We start from the raw sequence: 15,021 nt of genomic DNA, 5'->3' as shown, positions 1-15,021 counted from the left end.
ACTCACAGCCTCACTATAATGCATAGAAACTCTTCTATGCTCTACGTTTTTATCATAATTACGCTACTCACTGCTTCACGGTCATATACATTAGAAGTAACAGTGTAATCCACAGTGGAGAGATGAGATGCACACCATGCAAGGGGAAAAATCTGAGTACAGCGCGTCCAAAAAAGATGAAAAATGATGTATTTGCTGGGTGACACAGGAGACATCAAGGTAGAGGGGTTACGGAAAGAATCCTGATGCGTTTCGGACGTAACCTGCCCTTTGTCAAAGAGTATATGTATGCTCCTATGTCACCCACCAAATATATGTGCACCGCATCTCTTCACTGTATATTACGCTGCTACCATTCAACTATGCTGGAAGCACTCTTTGGAGCCAAGAATAACTACACTTAGTGAGTACTACTCATTTCTGGAGTCATGAGTATTGTATTACTTATGGTGATCCTATACTATTATTACACTCTTTGTAATATCTCCCACAAGTGTGGTGGTGAACAGGTTAAGTTAGCTTCACTAGCAATCTTTCCCTTATTAACCATAAATCCCACTTGGAGATAGGCCCCTTATGTGGCATCTGCTAAGTTATGAGTGGTTATATAATTGATTACTGATTTAATATGCTTTAAAAAATTTCAAAAACTGAGTTAAACGCCAATTAACATGCTACTTTACATTATCTGGCTCTATCTTTGGGATTTAAGATCCCTATTCATACTCTGTTCATTACCCTGTCGCACAGATCGTAGGACTGTTTCAATCCAATATTTCTACATTAGAAGTAACTGAAAATGTACTGTAGCGTTTGCCCATAGCAATGGTTCTTGAAATATTGGACAGGGCATGTACTGTAGAAGTGTTAACATATGACATCTGCAATTACAACTTCAAACATTTGTGTGATAACATTATTTTAATAAAGGTTTGCCTTGAACTACTACTCATGAGGTTTCCTGAGGAACCTACAAACCTTAGCATTGCTTTATAGCATTTTGCTTAGTACTGTATAACTGTGTTGCCTAATATTACTTTCCTGGTATGCAAGGAAGAATCTTATATTTTGGTGCAGTTCCCAAACATTACATGCGGCCTTAATACATAGTTCCAGTGTAATATGTGTCAGACGAGGGCAAGTTTGTATGGACAAGTCAGTGTGTTCATAGTACTCATTCCCTCACATCTGATCCATGCTGCTCACTGCTTGTATTATTCTACACTGAGGTTACTCAGTAATTACACACTGCAGATAAAACACGAGTGTTACTCTGATTATAAGGCACAGTGACAGCTTGATGCATTTACACATGGGTTTTACTGCACATTGTAACTGTTCTTTTTCTCCCTGTATTACAGTTACATTGTAAGGTCACAGCATAGGTGTTACTTACTACACTGGGGTTACATTGTAATAACTCTGCACAGACAATCTTCTCTACATCATGGTATAGGGTCAGATACAGTTGTGAGCATTTATTTGCAAAGTATCACTGGGCCTTCTGACTTTAAAGGGTTTGAACTTCAATTACAGTGCCCGACACCAGCAAACACCACAGGGATTAAACAGGAAGAATATTGTAAAGTTGCTAACTCACTGCGCTGGAGTTACTGTATTTACTCTTACGTACAACATTCTTTTCTCTACAGGATCTATATCGAGCACAGTGGCCTTTCGTGGTTGTGCCACTGAAAGTATCTGCAATATTGGTAGCCAATATGTGAGTGACGGTGGGACAAACATAGAGGTGAAAACTTCATGCACCAATCAAGGTATTGGTCTCTCCAAACAATAGAAAAAAACAGAATTGCACAAACTAATGAACACAAATAACACAAATGTCAAAGATAACTAAATCAACCTCTCCCTGTAGCTTAGCCCAAATTCTCTCACCCAGGGAGAAAACAACAATAGAACAGGAACGGATGGACCATCTGGCACATAGGAGAAAAAGAGAAAACAACACATAGTGTATTCTGTATAAAACCCAGCTAAAAACCTGCTTCAACAAATTGCACTTACAAGATGACAATTATATATCGGCAGTGTAAAAAATTCTTATCTTCCTCCATATAATGGTTATCTCCTCTCTGTCTGGTCAATCAGCAGTTAACCTCCACGATAAGGCCTCGGGCATGGTCAGCGCTTATGTGCTGACCCGTGCTGAGGCGCGCTGCTGCTCGGCACTGAGCCCCTGCAGCCGCAATGAAAGCAGCTTTAGCAGGGGCTCGCGCACGCTTCCGCACGCTTGTGGAAGCGTGTGTCTGACGGAGGTTTGAATTTGGCGCTCGCCGGAGCGCAGGGCCGGTCACGTGAGCGGTTCGCCCAATAAGGGCGAACCAGCTCCGTGACGTCAATGGCCCGCCCCCAGACCCGCCCCCGACACGCCCATAGACGGCGCGCTGTGTAAGGCCAGGGAAAGCATCGCTTTCCCTGAGCCTCAGCGCGCCTCAGCCTGGATCAAAGCACTATGTCCCAGGCCTAAGGCTGCTACACTCCAGCAAGCTTCCAAAACCAACTCAGAGCCCAGAGGAACAATGATAGGAAGAAACGAGGTATTCGCACAAATGTACAAACGTACAAATATTTAATATTAAAACATATAGAAAAGGATATCTCCACCAGAGTCATAATGCACACATCTGCCCAAATGCTAATGATAGCTGTATACCCAGGGGCAATGTCCCGCACTCCACTCACGGATCAGTCCTGCTCACCGGCACCTGGGGTCTCTAGCCCTTCAGAGTAACATCCCTCCGCTATTCCCTCTGTGTGTCCGGATCTCTTCCGCGTCCAGTGAGCTCAACTCTCGTATCGCGAGACTTCCGTGCAGCAATCAGAAGCATTCCTTCACAGTATGCCAGTCCTCCAGCGCTATCCTCACGCACTCACGCACTCCAGGTCTGCTTCCCAAATAGTTTCACCTGGAATAGCTTCTTCAGGGGTACATATTGGAGTTGATGAAACTCTCCCTATTTGTTACGGACAAAGTATAGACAGCACACATAAATGTATAAAGGGTAATAGGTGCAATGTGGAACAAGGGGGACCCTAATTCCTCCTAAGCAAAATACTACAAAATAATAAATGTTCCCAGCACACAACAGAAGGAAAATGGGGGAATGGTGAACCAAAAAGTTTAATGAACAAAACACAAAGTGAGTGAAAAAAACCACAATACAAAAAGGGGGGAGGGAGGGAAGCGGTGGGATGAACAAGCGTAAAAGTATAGGGGAAAAGGGGGCAGCAATGTTTCAGGGTATGAACCCCTTCTTCAGGCCCATTCCCAAAAAACACAGGGTATCTATAGTCCCTATACACGTCTCCAAAGAAAGCACCAAAAACAAATAGGCAATGAGACATGGATGTATCCTAGTAGGGAATAATGTAACCAGGTAGTATCCTAACAAGGGTTAATAAGGCATGAATGAATCCAAATAGGGGTTAATGGGACATGAATGCCTCCTAACAGGGGTTAACACAAGGTAATATACTAGCAAGGGTTAATAAGGCATGAATGTATCCAAATAGGGGTTAATGGGACATGAAACCTATTTGTACCCGCTAACTGATTAGTAAATGGATATTAGGAAAAAGGATCGATTTTATACAATAATAAATATAGAACCGAATAATTACATTAAAATCAGTCACAATATACAATGCAGTGTTGAAAACATCTTACAATACATAAACATAGTATTTGCCTATACTTCATGAGAAGCAATCAGAAAGAGAAGCAATCAGAAAAACGCTACTGGGATTGACATGCCCGTCTGGTAACAGCAAAAAATATATGCTACTGTATACAAAAACAATACTATAAAAAGGATGCCAAATCTATTTCAAGGTTAAGTCCTACGGGTGAAAGGGTTTTAAGTTTAAAAATCCAAGTTGTTTCCAACCTATTTATAGCCACAATCCTATCACCCCCACGATAATTCTGTTTACAATGATCCAAAGAATCTTATGCCTGTCGGATCCCGATTGTTGCATAACTGGAAGTGATTGGAGACACTGTGGGTCTCCAACCCTATTTTGATATTCCTAATAAGTTCTGATATACGGGTCTTGCACTTCCTTTTAGTCCGACCAACATAATATTTGTTGCATGGGCAAATCAAAAGGTATACAATGTAAACAGAATCACATGAAATAAAATGTTTAATGTTATATTCCTGCTCTGTGTTGAGGGATACAAATTCTTTTATACAACCTGTTACAGTATTAATTCTACAAGTGCTGCATTTGTTACATTTATAAAAACCCACAGACTTTGCAGTAGATGTTAACCAATTGGAATTATTAGTGATACACTTAATCTGCCTGGGAGCTATCTGATTTTTGATATTCCGAGCTTTAGTAAATATAATTTTTGGTTGCTTTGGCAGTAGCTTTTGTAAAACTGGATCACTGGGCAAAAATTCCCAGTGCTTGCTGAGTATCTTCTTAACCTCTTTGGCCTGATTGCTAAATTGTGTGAATAAAGCAAATTCACAAAATGTATTACATTCAGATGTAGTGGTAGTTTTATATTTAACCAAATCGGATCTAGTTGCTATTTTAGATTTGTTGTAGGCATTACCAATTACATAATTCCCATAATCTTTATTTATTTATTTTATTTATTTATTTATAAAATATTTTACCAGGAAGTAATACATTGAGAGTTACCTCTCGTTTTCAAGTATCTTTGAACTTGGTTTTTAACATTTCCGCCTGCTGTTCAAAAACTTCTAGTTTAGAACAGTTCCGCCTGAGACGACGGAACTGTCCATATGGTACATTAGATAACCACATAGGATGATGGTTACTACTCGTCAATATGTAGTTATTCCTATCAACCGTTTTGTTAAACGTTTTGGTCTCAATTTGGCCTTGTTACACATAAATGACAAGGTCAAGGAAGTCTACATATTCTTGGCTATAGACGGAATTACAAACTAGATTAAAGGGATTCTGATTTAGATATACCAAAAAAGTGTCTAAAGACTCTTTAGTACCCCTCCAAACAAAAAGGAATCGTCTATATAGCGTTGATATAGTTTGAGCCGAGATCAGCCAAAGATAGGTCACTATAAGCGTAGCCTTAGGGAATGTGCACTATGCGCACATACAAAGAAGAGAAAGAATCCCTGTCAGTAGCACTTAACCTCTACTGATACTATTCCAATATTTATTTATAAACAAAGGAGAAAAAAACAGGATTAAACCTATATGGACGCTATTTACCGGGCTGAGACCTAAATAACGGTCCTATTGTGGAAATAAACCACCATTGTGCATAGATATATTGGTATGCAATCCAAACACTGTGGTGTATATCAGTGATACTATATCCAGCTCTATATAGTTAGTATATGGTAATCTGTATTAATTATGCAGATAATAATCTTCATATAGATTTCCACACTTGATGTAGGTAAAGTAGTAGAAAATGTCACTGACACAAATTGTTAGTATTCACTGTGAGAAAGATAAGTGCGATGAAAGAAGACTACAGTATAATAGTCCCCTATATTTAATACCCCCAAATTCAGAGGATGTGTGAAAATAATCTGTGCATCTAAATAAAAGGAGACTATCTACAATATGCCAGATGGTATATGTGGCCTCTCAGGCCAAGGGTCATGCTTACCTTCCCCTGATAGGTCAGGAATTTCTGTATTGTTGGTTCAATAAAAGGTGTCACAACCTATATCAAATCTCATTTTCTGCTGGACCAATATAGCTACTAGAACGTTGAACATTTGCACATTTATTGTAAGTTATATAATCACATATCTACAACTTTACTATATCTGTTTTGTATCCTGTACCTAATTAATACTGAAAATAAACGCATAGCCAACAAGCTTCAGGCGAATGCAGGCAAAATCAGGTTACAAACGAAGAACAGACCTGAGCTATGTATTTCTGTTCTGACGCATCTGTCACAGTAAGACCAGCTTATTACACCTTTTAATTACCGGGATCATTGATTGAGCAAGCAGAGAGATAAAAATAAATTGCGTTTATTCACTTAATGAACGCACACAACAATGTTACAAAAAAATACAGTAAAAAGACACACTTACTTTGGAAAACTGGGATAACAAAATTAATCTTTCCTAATTGCAAACAATCAGCAAAATATTCCAGGCCACTCCTCCAATGGGACTGAATCTCAGGTGAATCACACAAGATGGAACTGATGAAACTCTTAGATGGAACTCTTAGAACACGTAGACATGTGTCAGGGCTTTTCAAACCTCTGGTGTCCAGGTCCCAGAAAACCTGCAGCCCAATCAAAAAACCTTAGGAACCCTCCCCCCCCCCCCCCCCCCCCCACGGTGCGAGGCTCCCCAGCGGCTGGCTGTTTAGCAAAGGGTGTTAGGTTGCCTTGTTTCATGCCAGGATATGGGTGCTCTATAATAATTGCAGGGCCCATATGGCCTCACACCTAGGCATCTCTGAGCCCTTTCAAGTATGGCCCCTGGACAGACACAACGGAGCCGGGTGTAGTAGCCATCTGTGCCTTCCAGAGTCTATAACTTAGAAAGCCCTACAAATCACTAGCCTCATTCCTGGCACACATTAGAAACATACTTTTAAACACTGCAAATCTGCTCAGCTTCATAACCTTAGTGTGAGCACCTTCCTGAACCCCTACTCTAGGCTCAGGATACCTTGGCATGTACAGTATGGGGGTACCTCTGCTATACTGGGGAGCCACATGCTATACTAAGGACTCTATGTATACCTGCAGATATCTTTTAACCTCTTCATACCCATTTACCTTGTCTGGAAGATGCTGCAGCAGGGACTCTGGCAGTGAGTTGTAAGAGCGTTTTCAGGGTACAAGGTTGGCGGAGTAAAGCGCTTAGCAGTATCAGAGGATATCACTCAATCTCCGTATACAACTTTTGGGGTATCCCATAACCCAGAACCCCGCTACATAGATGCATTCTGCAAAGACTTTCTCCACCAAACACACCCTGAAACATATAGCCTAGAAATCTCCCGATCCCAGCATCCCCGGAAAGGAAATAAAATCACATCATTCTTTAATGTCGCAAAATCAGTATACAGTTGCAGTAATACATTTTTGACATCTGGGTCCCAGAGCTGACACTCTAAGACCCTAACACACGAGTCAGGGTTAACCAAGTGGGCCTGAACTTTATTACAAGCCCAGTTAACCCCTTCACCGCCACAGCATCTACTTTCAAACAGCTCATATACAGTAACTATTTCCTATCTACAGCACCAAATTTACCTATGCATGGACTATCAGGCAATCGAAGCTGCGTATTATAAATAAAAGAATACATCTAAACACATTCTCATCCTTGGAACCCACTTATCATCGGTCCAGCGGTGCGCAAACTGGGGGGAATGACCCCCAGGGGAGGCGCGAGACTGCCTGTGGGGGAGGGAGCGGTTTACAGAAGCACCGCGCGCTTTCCGAAGGCACTTAACTTAAGTGCCGGGGGAGCTGCAGGGCCTCTGTAAACCTGACTTACCTTGGCTCCGGCGGCTTCTTAGACGCTTCGCTTTGGCAACGCGGAGAGAGGGGAACCGCCGTCAGGAGGGCGCAGGGAAAAAAGTGTGCCCCCTGTTCTAATCTATACCTTGATATATGAGAGGTTATATGTACCAACTTGTGTTTCATAAACAATTAAATGTTTACCTTACACTATGAAACTAACTTATTGTCTTTTATTCATTTGGTGAGTGTTTGTTCCAGCAGACTTTAATACACAGCCCGGTAGGATATGAAAATGAATGAGCCAAACGGTTGTAACATTTCTTGTAAAGCCACTAACTCAGCTATTTTCTTCAACTAGACTATATTTATCTTTCAGGTCATTCTCTCTCATGTGCAGTGTGTGTGAACATGAGTGGTACATCCTGCACAGGCCCCTCTATAACCTGCCCAGCTGATAACGTTTGCATGTCTTCGTACACGGTGACCACAGTAGGTATGTTGTAGGTTTATGTCAATGACTTGAAAGCATTATTGATGTTATTTTCACATTAGGGGTCTATATTATGTGCTCATTTGCATGCTATTTCCCAGAATCCCTTGCTGCAGTGGAAGCACTGTATGCTAGGTGATAATGGCGAAAAGCAGGGTTGCAGACCTGTCTAAGACATGTGAATGTGCTCACAAGTAATATACAGTATATATCTCTCAGAGAGCCCCAATACAACATCGAACATCACAAATCATATAATTACATACGTATCTGATCTTTTCTGATAAGTGAGGGTCATTTAGATAAACCATTTGGCCAAAGCATTTGTAAGCTCGCAGACCACGTCAAGGTGTGCCCTCTTTCTGCAGGTCCTAACACTATGTCTGCAGGTCCTGAGATGCAGCTGTGAATGACTGGTGGGTTCTGTGCCGTTTGTTTATGCATATTCACATACCCAGTGACATCCCTTTGACATAAAATATAGAGCGGGTTTGATCTTGCAGGGGTTGTGTGTATATATAAATAAACATGCAAAAACGCTTGCCTAGACAAGTGAGAGAACCCATTTTGAACAAGCACTCATAGTGTGATTGATACAAGTTTGTTTAAAAGAGTAACCTTTATTAGTGTATATTACTTCATCTAGCGTTGTATTGAAGGATATATTTTAACCCTTTGATGGTCTCTCTGACAATTGACTCCAGCTAAGCCACACTAAGCACTGATCAAGTTGGTCTGGCCCGAAATTCACTAGCTATATATTATATACTGTATACTGTCAGAGAACCACATATCAATCAGATGTGGTATGAAAGTGGTGTGACTGACACTTTATCCACGTGACATACACCAGACCCTTTCAACAATAATATACACACCACACTGAGGCACCTTATTCATTCTATACTTTAATATTAAAAAAAATTCTTTCTTTTTGATTAAATTTCACATGGTGCCAGTTACATTATATTCCTTCAAATACCATCTCCATTAGTCTACAATTCAGACTCAGAGACATTAAGTTTAATACGTGTTTTAATTGTGTTGAGTGTTTATGTACTTCACTTATTTTACCCATATACACTAATAAAGGTTACTCTTTTAAACAAACTTGTATCAATCACACTATGAGTGCTTGTTCAAAAGGGGTTCTCTCACTTGTCTAGGCAAGCGTTTTTGCATGTTCAATGATCCTCTCACCCCTGGCACCAAATCACAGACAGTAGCTAGAGCTCACTATCCCTTCCCCCCTTCACTCCCCATTACTATATATATAAATAAATACACATAGTGGCGAGAAAAGGTTTGTGAACCGCAATGATAATTACGGAAATTCCATTGTTTTTCAATGATATTCTTCTTGATTCAAACTCATTTTTTTCTTAGAGATCCAACAGGGCTTATATTAACCAATGCCATGTCTTTTGAAACAAAATGATATATGAATTTTAGACAAACAATGGGTAAGTAAAAGTCAGCGTATGTGAAAAAGTAAGCGAGACCCTGGTTCTATCAGCTAAATTAAAGGAGATAATTAGAATCAGGTGTTTAAGAAATTAGGTCCTGTAGATCTTTAGGTGTGAGTTTGGGAGGCCCCACCCTCTATAAAGATCAGAAACTTTGTGAGTTTGGTCTTCGCCATATACATGAAAACACATCATGCCTAAATTAAAATAAATCTCTGAGAACTTCAGAAAAGCAGTTATTGATGCTCATCCGCCTAAAAAGGGTTATAAAACAATTTCTTAGGATTTGGATCTCCGCCAATCCACTGTCAGACAAATGGAGAAAGTTCGAGACCACAGCCACTCTACCCAGGAGCGGTCATCCTACCGAAATCTCTCCAAGAACAAACCAGCAAATCCTTGACGAAGTCACAAAGAACTCCAAAATAACATCCAAGGATCTGCTGGCCACTCTCGCCTTGGCTACTGTGAGTGTTCATGGACGGATAGCCAGGAGGAAACAAATGCTCACTAAAAAGCACCTTGCTGCCATCAGAAGTTTACCAAAGAGCACATAGTTGATCCATAAGACTTTTAGAACAATGTTCTCTGGACAGATGAGTCAAAGGGAGAACATTTTGGCCTCAAAAAGAAACATTATGTTTGGCGAAAACAAAAACTGCGATCAAACAGATGAATCTCATCCCAACCGTTAAGCATGGTGCTGGGAGTGTGATGGTTTGGGGCTGTTTTGCTGCGTCCGGACCTAGACGGCTTGCTATCATTGATACAACCATGAATTCTGCATTGAATCAGAAGAATCTAAAGGAGAATGCCAGGCCCTCCACCTAAGCTGAAGCGAAAGGGTGGTCATGCAGCAAGACAATGATCCTAAACACACAAGTAGATCCACACAAGAATGACTGCTGAAGAAGAAATTCTGTGTTTTAGAATGGCCTAGTCTAAGTTCGGACCTAAGCTTGAAATCCAAGGATTTGCAGTGGAGCACAGCTGAGGAATGGGGCATTTGATGAGAGAGAGAGAGAGAGAGAGAGAGAGAGAGAGAGAGAGAGAGAGAGAGAGAGAGAGAGAGAGAGAGAGAGAGAGAGAGAGAGAGAGAGAGAGAGAGAGAGAGAGAGAGAGAGAGAGAGAGAAACAGAGTTCTTGTATAGCGCTGCTAGTTTTACGTAGCGCTTTACAGAGACATTTTGCAGGCACGGGTCCCTGCCCCGTAGAGCTTACAATCTATGTTTTGGTGCCTGAGGCAGATGAAGATAAAGTGACTTGCCCAAGGTCACAAGGAGCCGACACCGGGAACTGAACCAGGCTCCCCTGCTTCAATCTCCGTGCCAGCCAGTGTCTTTATTTACTGAGCCACTCCTATACTGTATATGTATTTATTTATTTCACTACCAAATTGGGTTAAAGTTATGTGCTGTATCTCTTTCTGTGAGTTACTGTAACAAGAATACTGTTTTCATATTTTTCCTATAGGCGGAATAGAAACAAATAACATCTTTAGCAGAGGCTGTGAGTTACAAAGCAAGTGTGTAATATCTGGGAGTATTAGCATTCCTAACGGCAAAGTCAAGATGAGCAGCTCCTGTTGTACCAGTGACAACTGCACTCCTCCCATACCCACCTGTAAGTGCCTCAGTGTCATTATTTACTGTACCTAACTTTCTGTGCTACCTCCAAAGACTGTCTGTGCCATATTGTATTTTTAGATTTCCCTTTTGGGCTACTTGTGAATTCTTTTGATGCTTAGTTGTTGCTTGCATTACATGTACCTACATACCCGAGTATGTCACCATGCAAATTCACACCTGGGAGAGACAGGAGAGAAAGAGGGACATGGGAGGGGAACAGCAATGGAGAGGAGGACATCATTTTTGAGCAGAAGAGAGATATCGATGTTTAGGGAAGAGGAAAAGAACGTGATGTCATGGCGGCAGATGACGGCAGTTGCCACGACAACGAGATGCTCCGGGATGCCACGACGGCGGCATGCAGTGTCACATTGCCATGACAACGTGGCGTCACGTGACGCCTCGGTGCCGTAAGGCGTCCCATTGTCATGGCAACTTGACGGCACTTGACGCAATGGGGACATCTCGTTGTCATGTCAACGGGTGTGTCACGGGATGTCACGCAGCCATGTTGTCGGGATTTGGAAGGGAGGATGCCAATGCCAGGATGATGCCGGGAGTCGCCGCAGCCGAGGTAAGATAAATAAATATATCAAAAAAAGATCAATCTAAAAAAAATTATCTCCATGTTACCCTTCAATAGAAGGTGACCGCCCTGCTATACACCGAAATGACAAAAGTAAAGTTATTTCCTGGAGACTGGCGTATTTGACAAGCAAAAGTTCTACCGATAGTCACATTGTTTTTACATTAAATGCTCCGTGTGCCTCTGGGCTGCAGGATTCTTTGTCTCATGTAAATAGTGACAGTATTACAGGTGTTATACATACAGATTGTAGCATCTTCGTCTAACACATTAATTAAAGGGAGGCGAAGTCAAATTGCACATGATGCTTAATTATCATGGACATGAAATGTTTACAAAATAAGGACAGACTGCAATATTCATAGCATCTGATTCTCTCCTTCACTTAAAGTGCCAGCTGATAACAGTGTCATGAATGGATTAACGTGTCGAGCCTGCGCCTCTGCAGACACTGACGAGTGTTACACTTCGGATACCATGGAATGTACTGGGAGCGAGAAGATGTGCCTTCTCCAAACTACAAAAAAAACAGGTAACCAAAATAGGGGTTTGTTCACTATTTCTCTCATTGGTTCATTACACTGAACATGGGGTGAGCTAACTAATGGGCATTCCCCCCTTGTGCCAAGATTTTGTAGGGGGGACCCAGAGTGAAGCAGGGTGGTGATACAGGCAGATGTCCAAGAGATTCGGGGAGCGCCAAATACATATAGAAAAAAGAACACAAGCAAAACATGGTGCAATATGTCTCTACAATCAAGATCTTAAATCGATTCCCATTTAAGCCCCAAGAAATTTTTACTCAAAAATTGCTAGGCATATACGTGTATATCAAGGTTTCTTTGCTCTGTAATACCCAAACGTGTCAGCAGATATGGGGACAGCATGTGCAGGAAAGAATAGTGAAATATAATGAAGAAACGGAACATCTTCCCCCCCCCCTCGTCTGTTCCACAGGTAGGCATGGAGGAGAGGGAGAGAGCCAGAGGGGGAGAGAGCTGGAACATGAGGAGAGAGATATGGTGACCAGATTTTCAAAATGAAAAACCGGGACACTTTAAAACAATGTACATCACTTCACGCCCCCCCCCCCCCTCCTCGTTGCCATGACAACAAGACACTAACGTCAGGCGGTGACATGTTGCCATGACAATGTGGCATCACGTGATGCCTCGTCACCATAATGCATCCTGTTGTCATGTCAACTTGATGCCGCGTGACGTCACGGAGCAGCTCGTTGTTATGGCAATGTGTATTACATGACGTCGCGCAGCCATGTTGACGGAATTTGGAGGGGAGGATACAGCCAAAGGCAAGATAAAAAAATATATAATAAATAGATCTAAAAAAATGTTATCTCCGCGTTAGCCTTCAATAGATGGTGGCAACCCTGGCTGCAGTGTGTGTTTCTGTATACAGAGGTAGGCAGTGCAGTGGGTGTTTGTGTGTATAGAGGTGGGTCTGTAGTGTGTGCTTGTGTTTATAGAGGTGGGGGCTGCAGTGTGTGTTTGTGTGTATAGAGCAGTGATTCCCAACCTTTTTTGTTTGGAGGAACCCTTTAAGTATTCGTAACATTTTGGGGAACCCCTATCTGGATAACATGTTTGACGGGTAAATCACAAAATAGACGTGTAAAGAAGTGGGGGTAATAAATAATAATTAACTCATACTTTTGAATAAAAAAAATGTGTATATTTTTGTAATGATTTTGGTTTAAACATCCCCCCTACATCTCACATCACCCCCCCATGGATCAATCGATCACTTCCCCCCTCCCCCCTCTCTCTCTCCACCCCTCACTTCCCCCTCTGCCCCCCCCCCGGCCTTCTAAAGCCCCGCCCCGGCATTCTCCATCCAATCCCCTGCGGCCCGGCACGTTTCTGCAGAAGCCCAACCCCTGGCAGTAAGAAAAAATACTTGCCGGGCTGCTCTGCATCCTCTTCCTCCCCGCGCACCACCGCCCCCCCCCCATTCCCGTGCACCGCCGCTGACACAAAAAACCGGGACATTCCCGGGACAGTCAGGCAACCGGTACAGCACACGAAAAACCGGGACTGTCCCGGGAAAACCGGGACGAATGGTCACCCTAGAGAGAGAGAGAGCGCTGGAGCATGAGGAGGGGGAGATCTGAGAAGCAGGGGCTGAGAGCTAGCGGCAGAGAGCTGAGGAAGAGCAATGAGGCGGGGATGCGATGAGGAGGGGGCGGAGAGTGGAGATGAGGAGGGTATGAGAGGAGGGGGGAGATGAGGTGGGGGGAGGGAATGAGAGGAGGGGGGAGATGAGGTGTGGTGGGGGAGAGATATGAGGAGGAGGGTATGAGAGGAGGGGGAGAGATGAGAAGAGGGGGATAGAGGACATGAGGAGGAGGGTGAGGAGGAGGGGGAGAGAGGATCAGGGAGAGGATGGTGGGGAGGGAGAGAAAAAATTGCAGTCAGAATTATCTTATACTACTAAGATAAACCTTAAAAACAAATACTTAAAAACAAACCTATAACATTTGTCATGCTTTACTGTTTTAAAAATTTTATTCCGATTAATAAAAAATATCATGTGATTTGGATTACATCAGGCCGGAGGGCCCGACAAATATCACAGATGAAAAGTTGGGCTCGGTGTAAAAAGTTTGCTCACCTCTGCACCAGACAGTAGTCACATTGCACTGCGCAAACATTTCTTAGTATCTTACTATACTAAATTACACCATACTATATGTGACCAATCAATCAATCAACTAGGGCAGGGGAGTGCAAACTTTTGGGGGTGTGCCCCCCTGCCAGCTCCCACTCGCTGTCGCGCCCCCCTTACCTTGCTCGGCTGCGTCATATGATGCTGTGGGGTCACGTGACATCCCGTTGTCAAGGAGACAGGCGTGTGACGTCACTCCGCGTGACACCACGGCGTAATTTGATGCCATGTTGCCATGGCGACGCGTCACAGCAGCCTTCAGAATCATGGTAAATTCAGGTTGCAGAGGCCTCACGCAATCCCCCGGCATTTAATTTAAATGCCTAGGGGAAGAGTACGGGGCCTCTGAAACCGCCTGTGTCCCCCCCAAACCAAATCCTGCGCCCCCCACTTTGTGCACCGCTGAACTAGGGTGTTCACCTATCAAGAGGATTTGCATTTCCTCTCAGTTACAGTACCTCCTATTGTTTAAACAACACTAATCCTCAGATAGCCCCCCCGCAGCTGATATACTCCACAATCAGTGCTGTTGCCGGGAAGCTTCCCTGCCCCCTTCCCCCTTCCCCCAAAGTTTATTTCTCACTGTTTACAGAGTCAGTGTGTTTACTCACTGCGCTATTCATTCTCCTGATACCTTTATCGAAATAAGTTTTCTGAGGAATATAACAAACCTTAGAATTGCTTTATAGCTT

The 15,021-nt window shown here is 42.7% G+C and overlaps 1 protein-coding gene across 1 annotated transcript in view; it reads left to right on the top strand.

Annotated features, from left to right (window-relative positions):
* LOC142497880 (uncharacterized) overlaps positions 1-15,021 on the top strand; it is a 241,803-nt gene that overhangs the window by 124,573 nt on the left and 102,209 nt on the right. The window contains exons 9-12 of the mRNA XM_075606279.1: positions 1,653-1,775; positions 7,851-7,967; positions 10,904-11,053; positions 12,036-12,176. Of these exons, the coding sequence (XP_075462394.1) occupies positions 1,653-1,775; positions 7,851-7,967; positions 10,904-11,053; positions 12,036-12,176 (531 nt within the window). The remainder of the gene's footprint in view (positions 1-1,652; positions 1,776-7,850; positions 7,968-10,903; positions 11,054-12,035; positions 12,177-15,021) is intronic.

Source organism: Ascaphus truei, chromosome 6, assembly GCF_040206685.1.
Source record: "Ascaphus truei isolate aAscTru1 chromosome 6, aAscTru1.hap1, whole genome shotgun sequence".
Classification (NCBI taxonomy): domain Eukaryota; kingdom Metazoa; phylum Chordata; class Amphibia; order Anura; family Ascaphidae; genus Ascaphus; species Ascaphus truei.
This window is presented reverse-complemented; position numbering and strand designations above follow the sequence as displayed.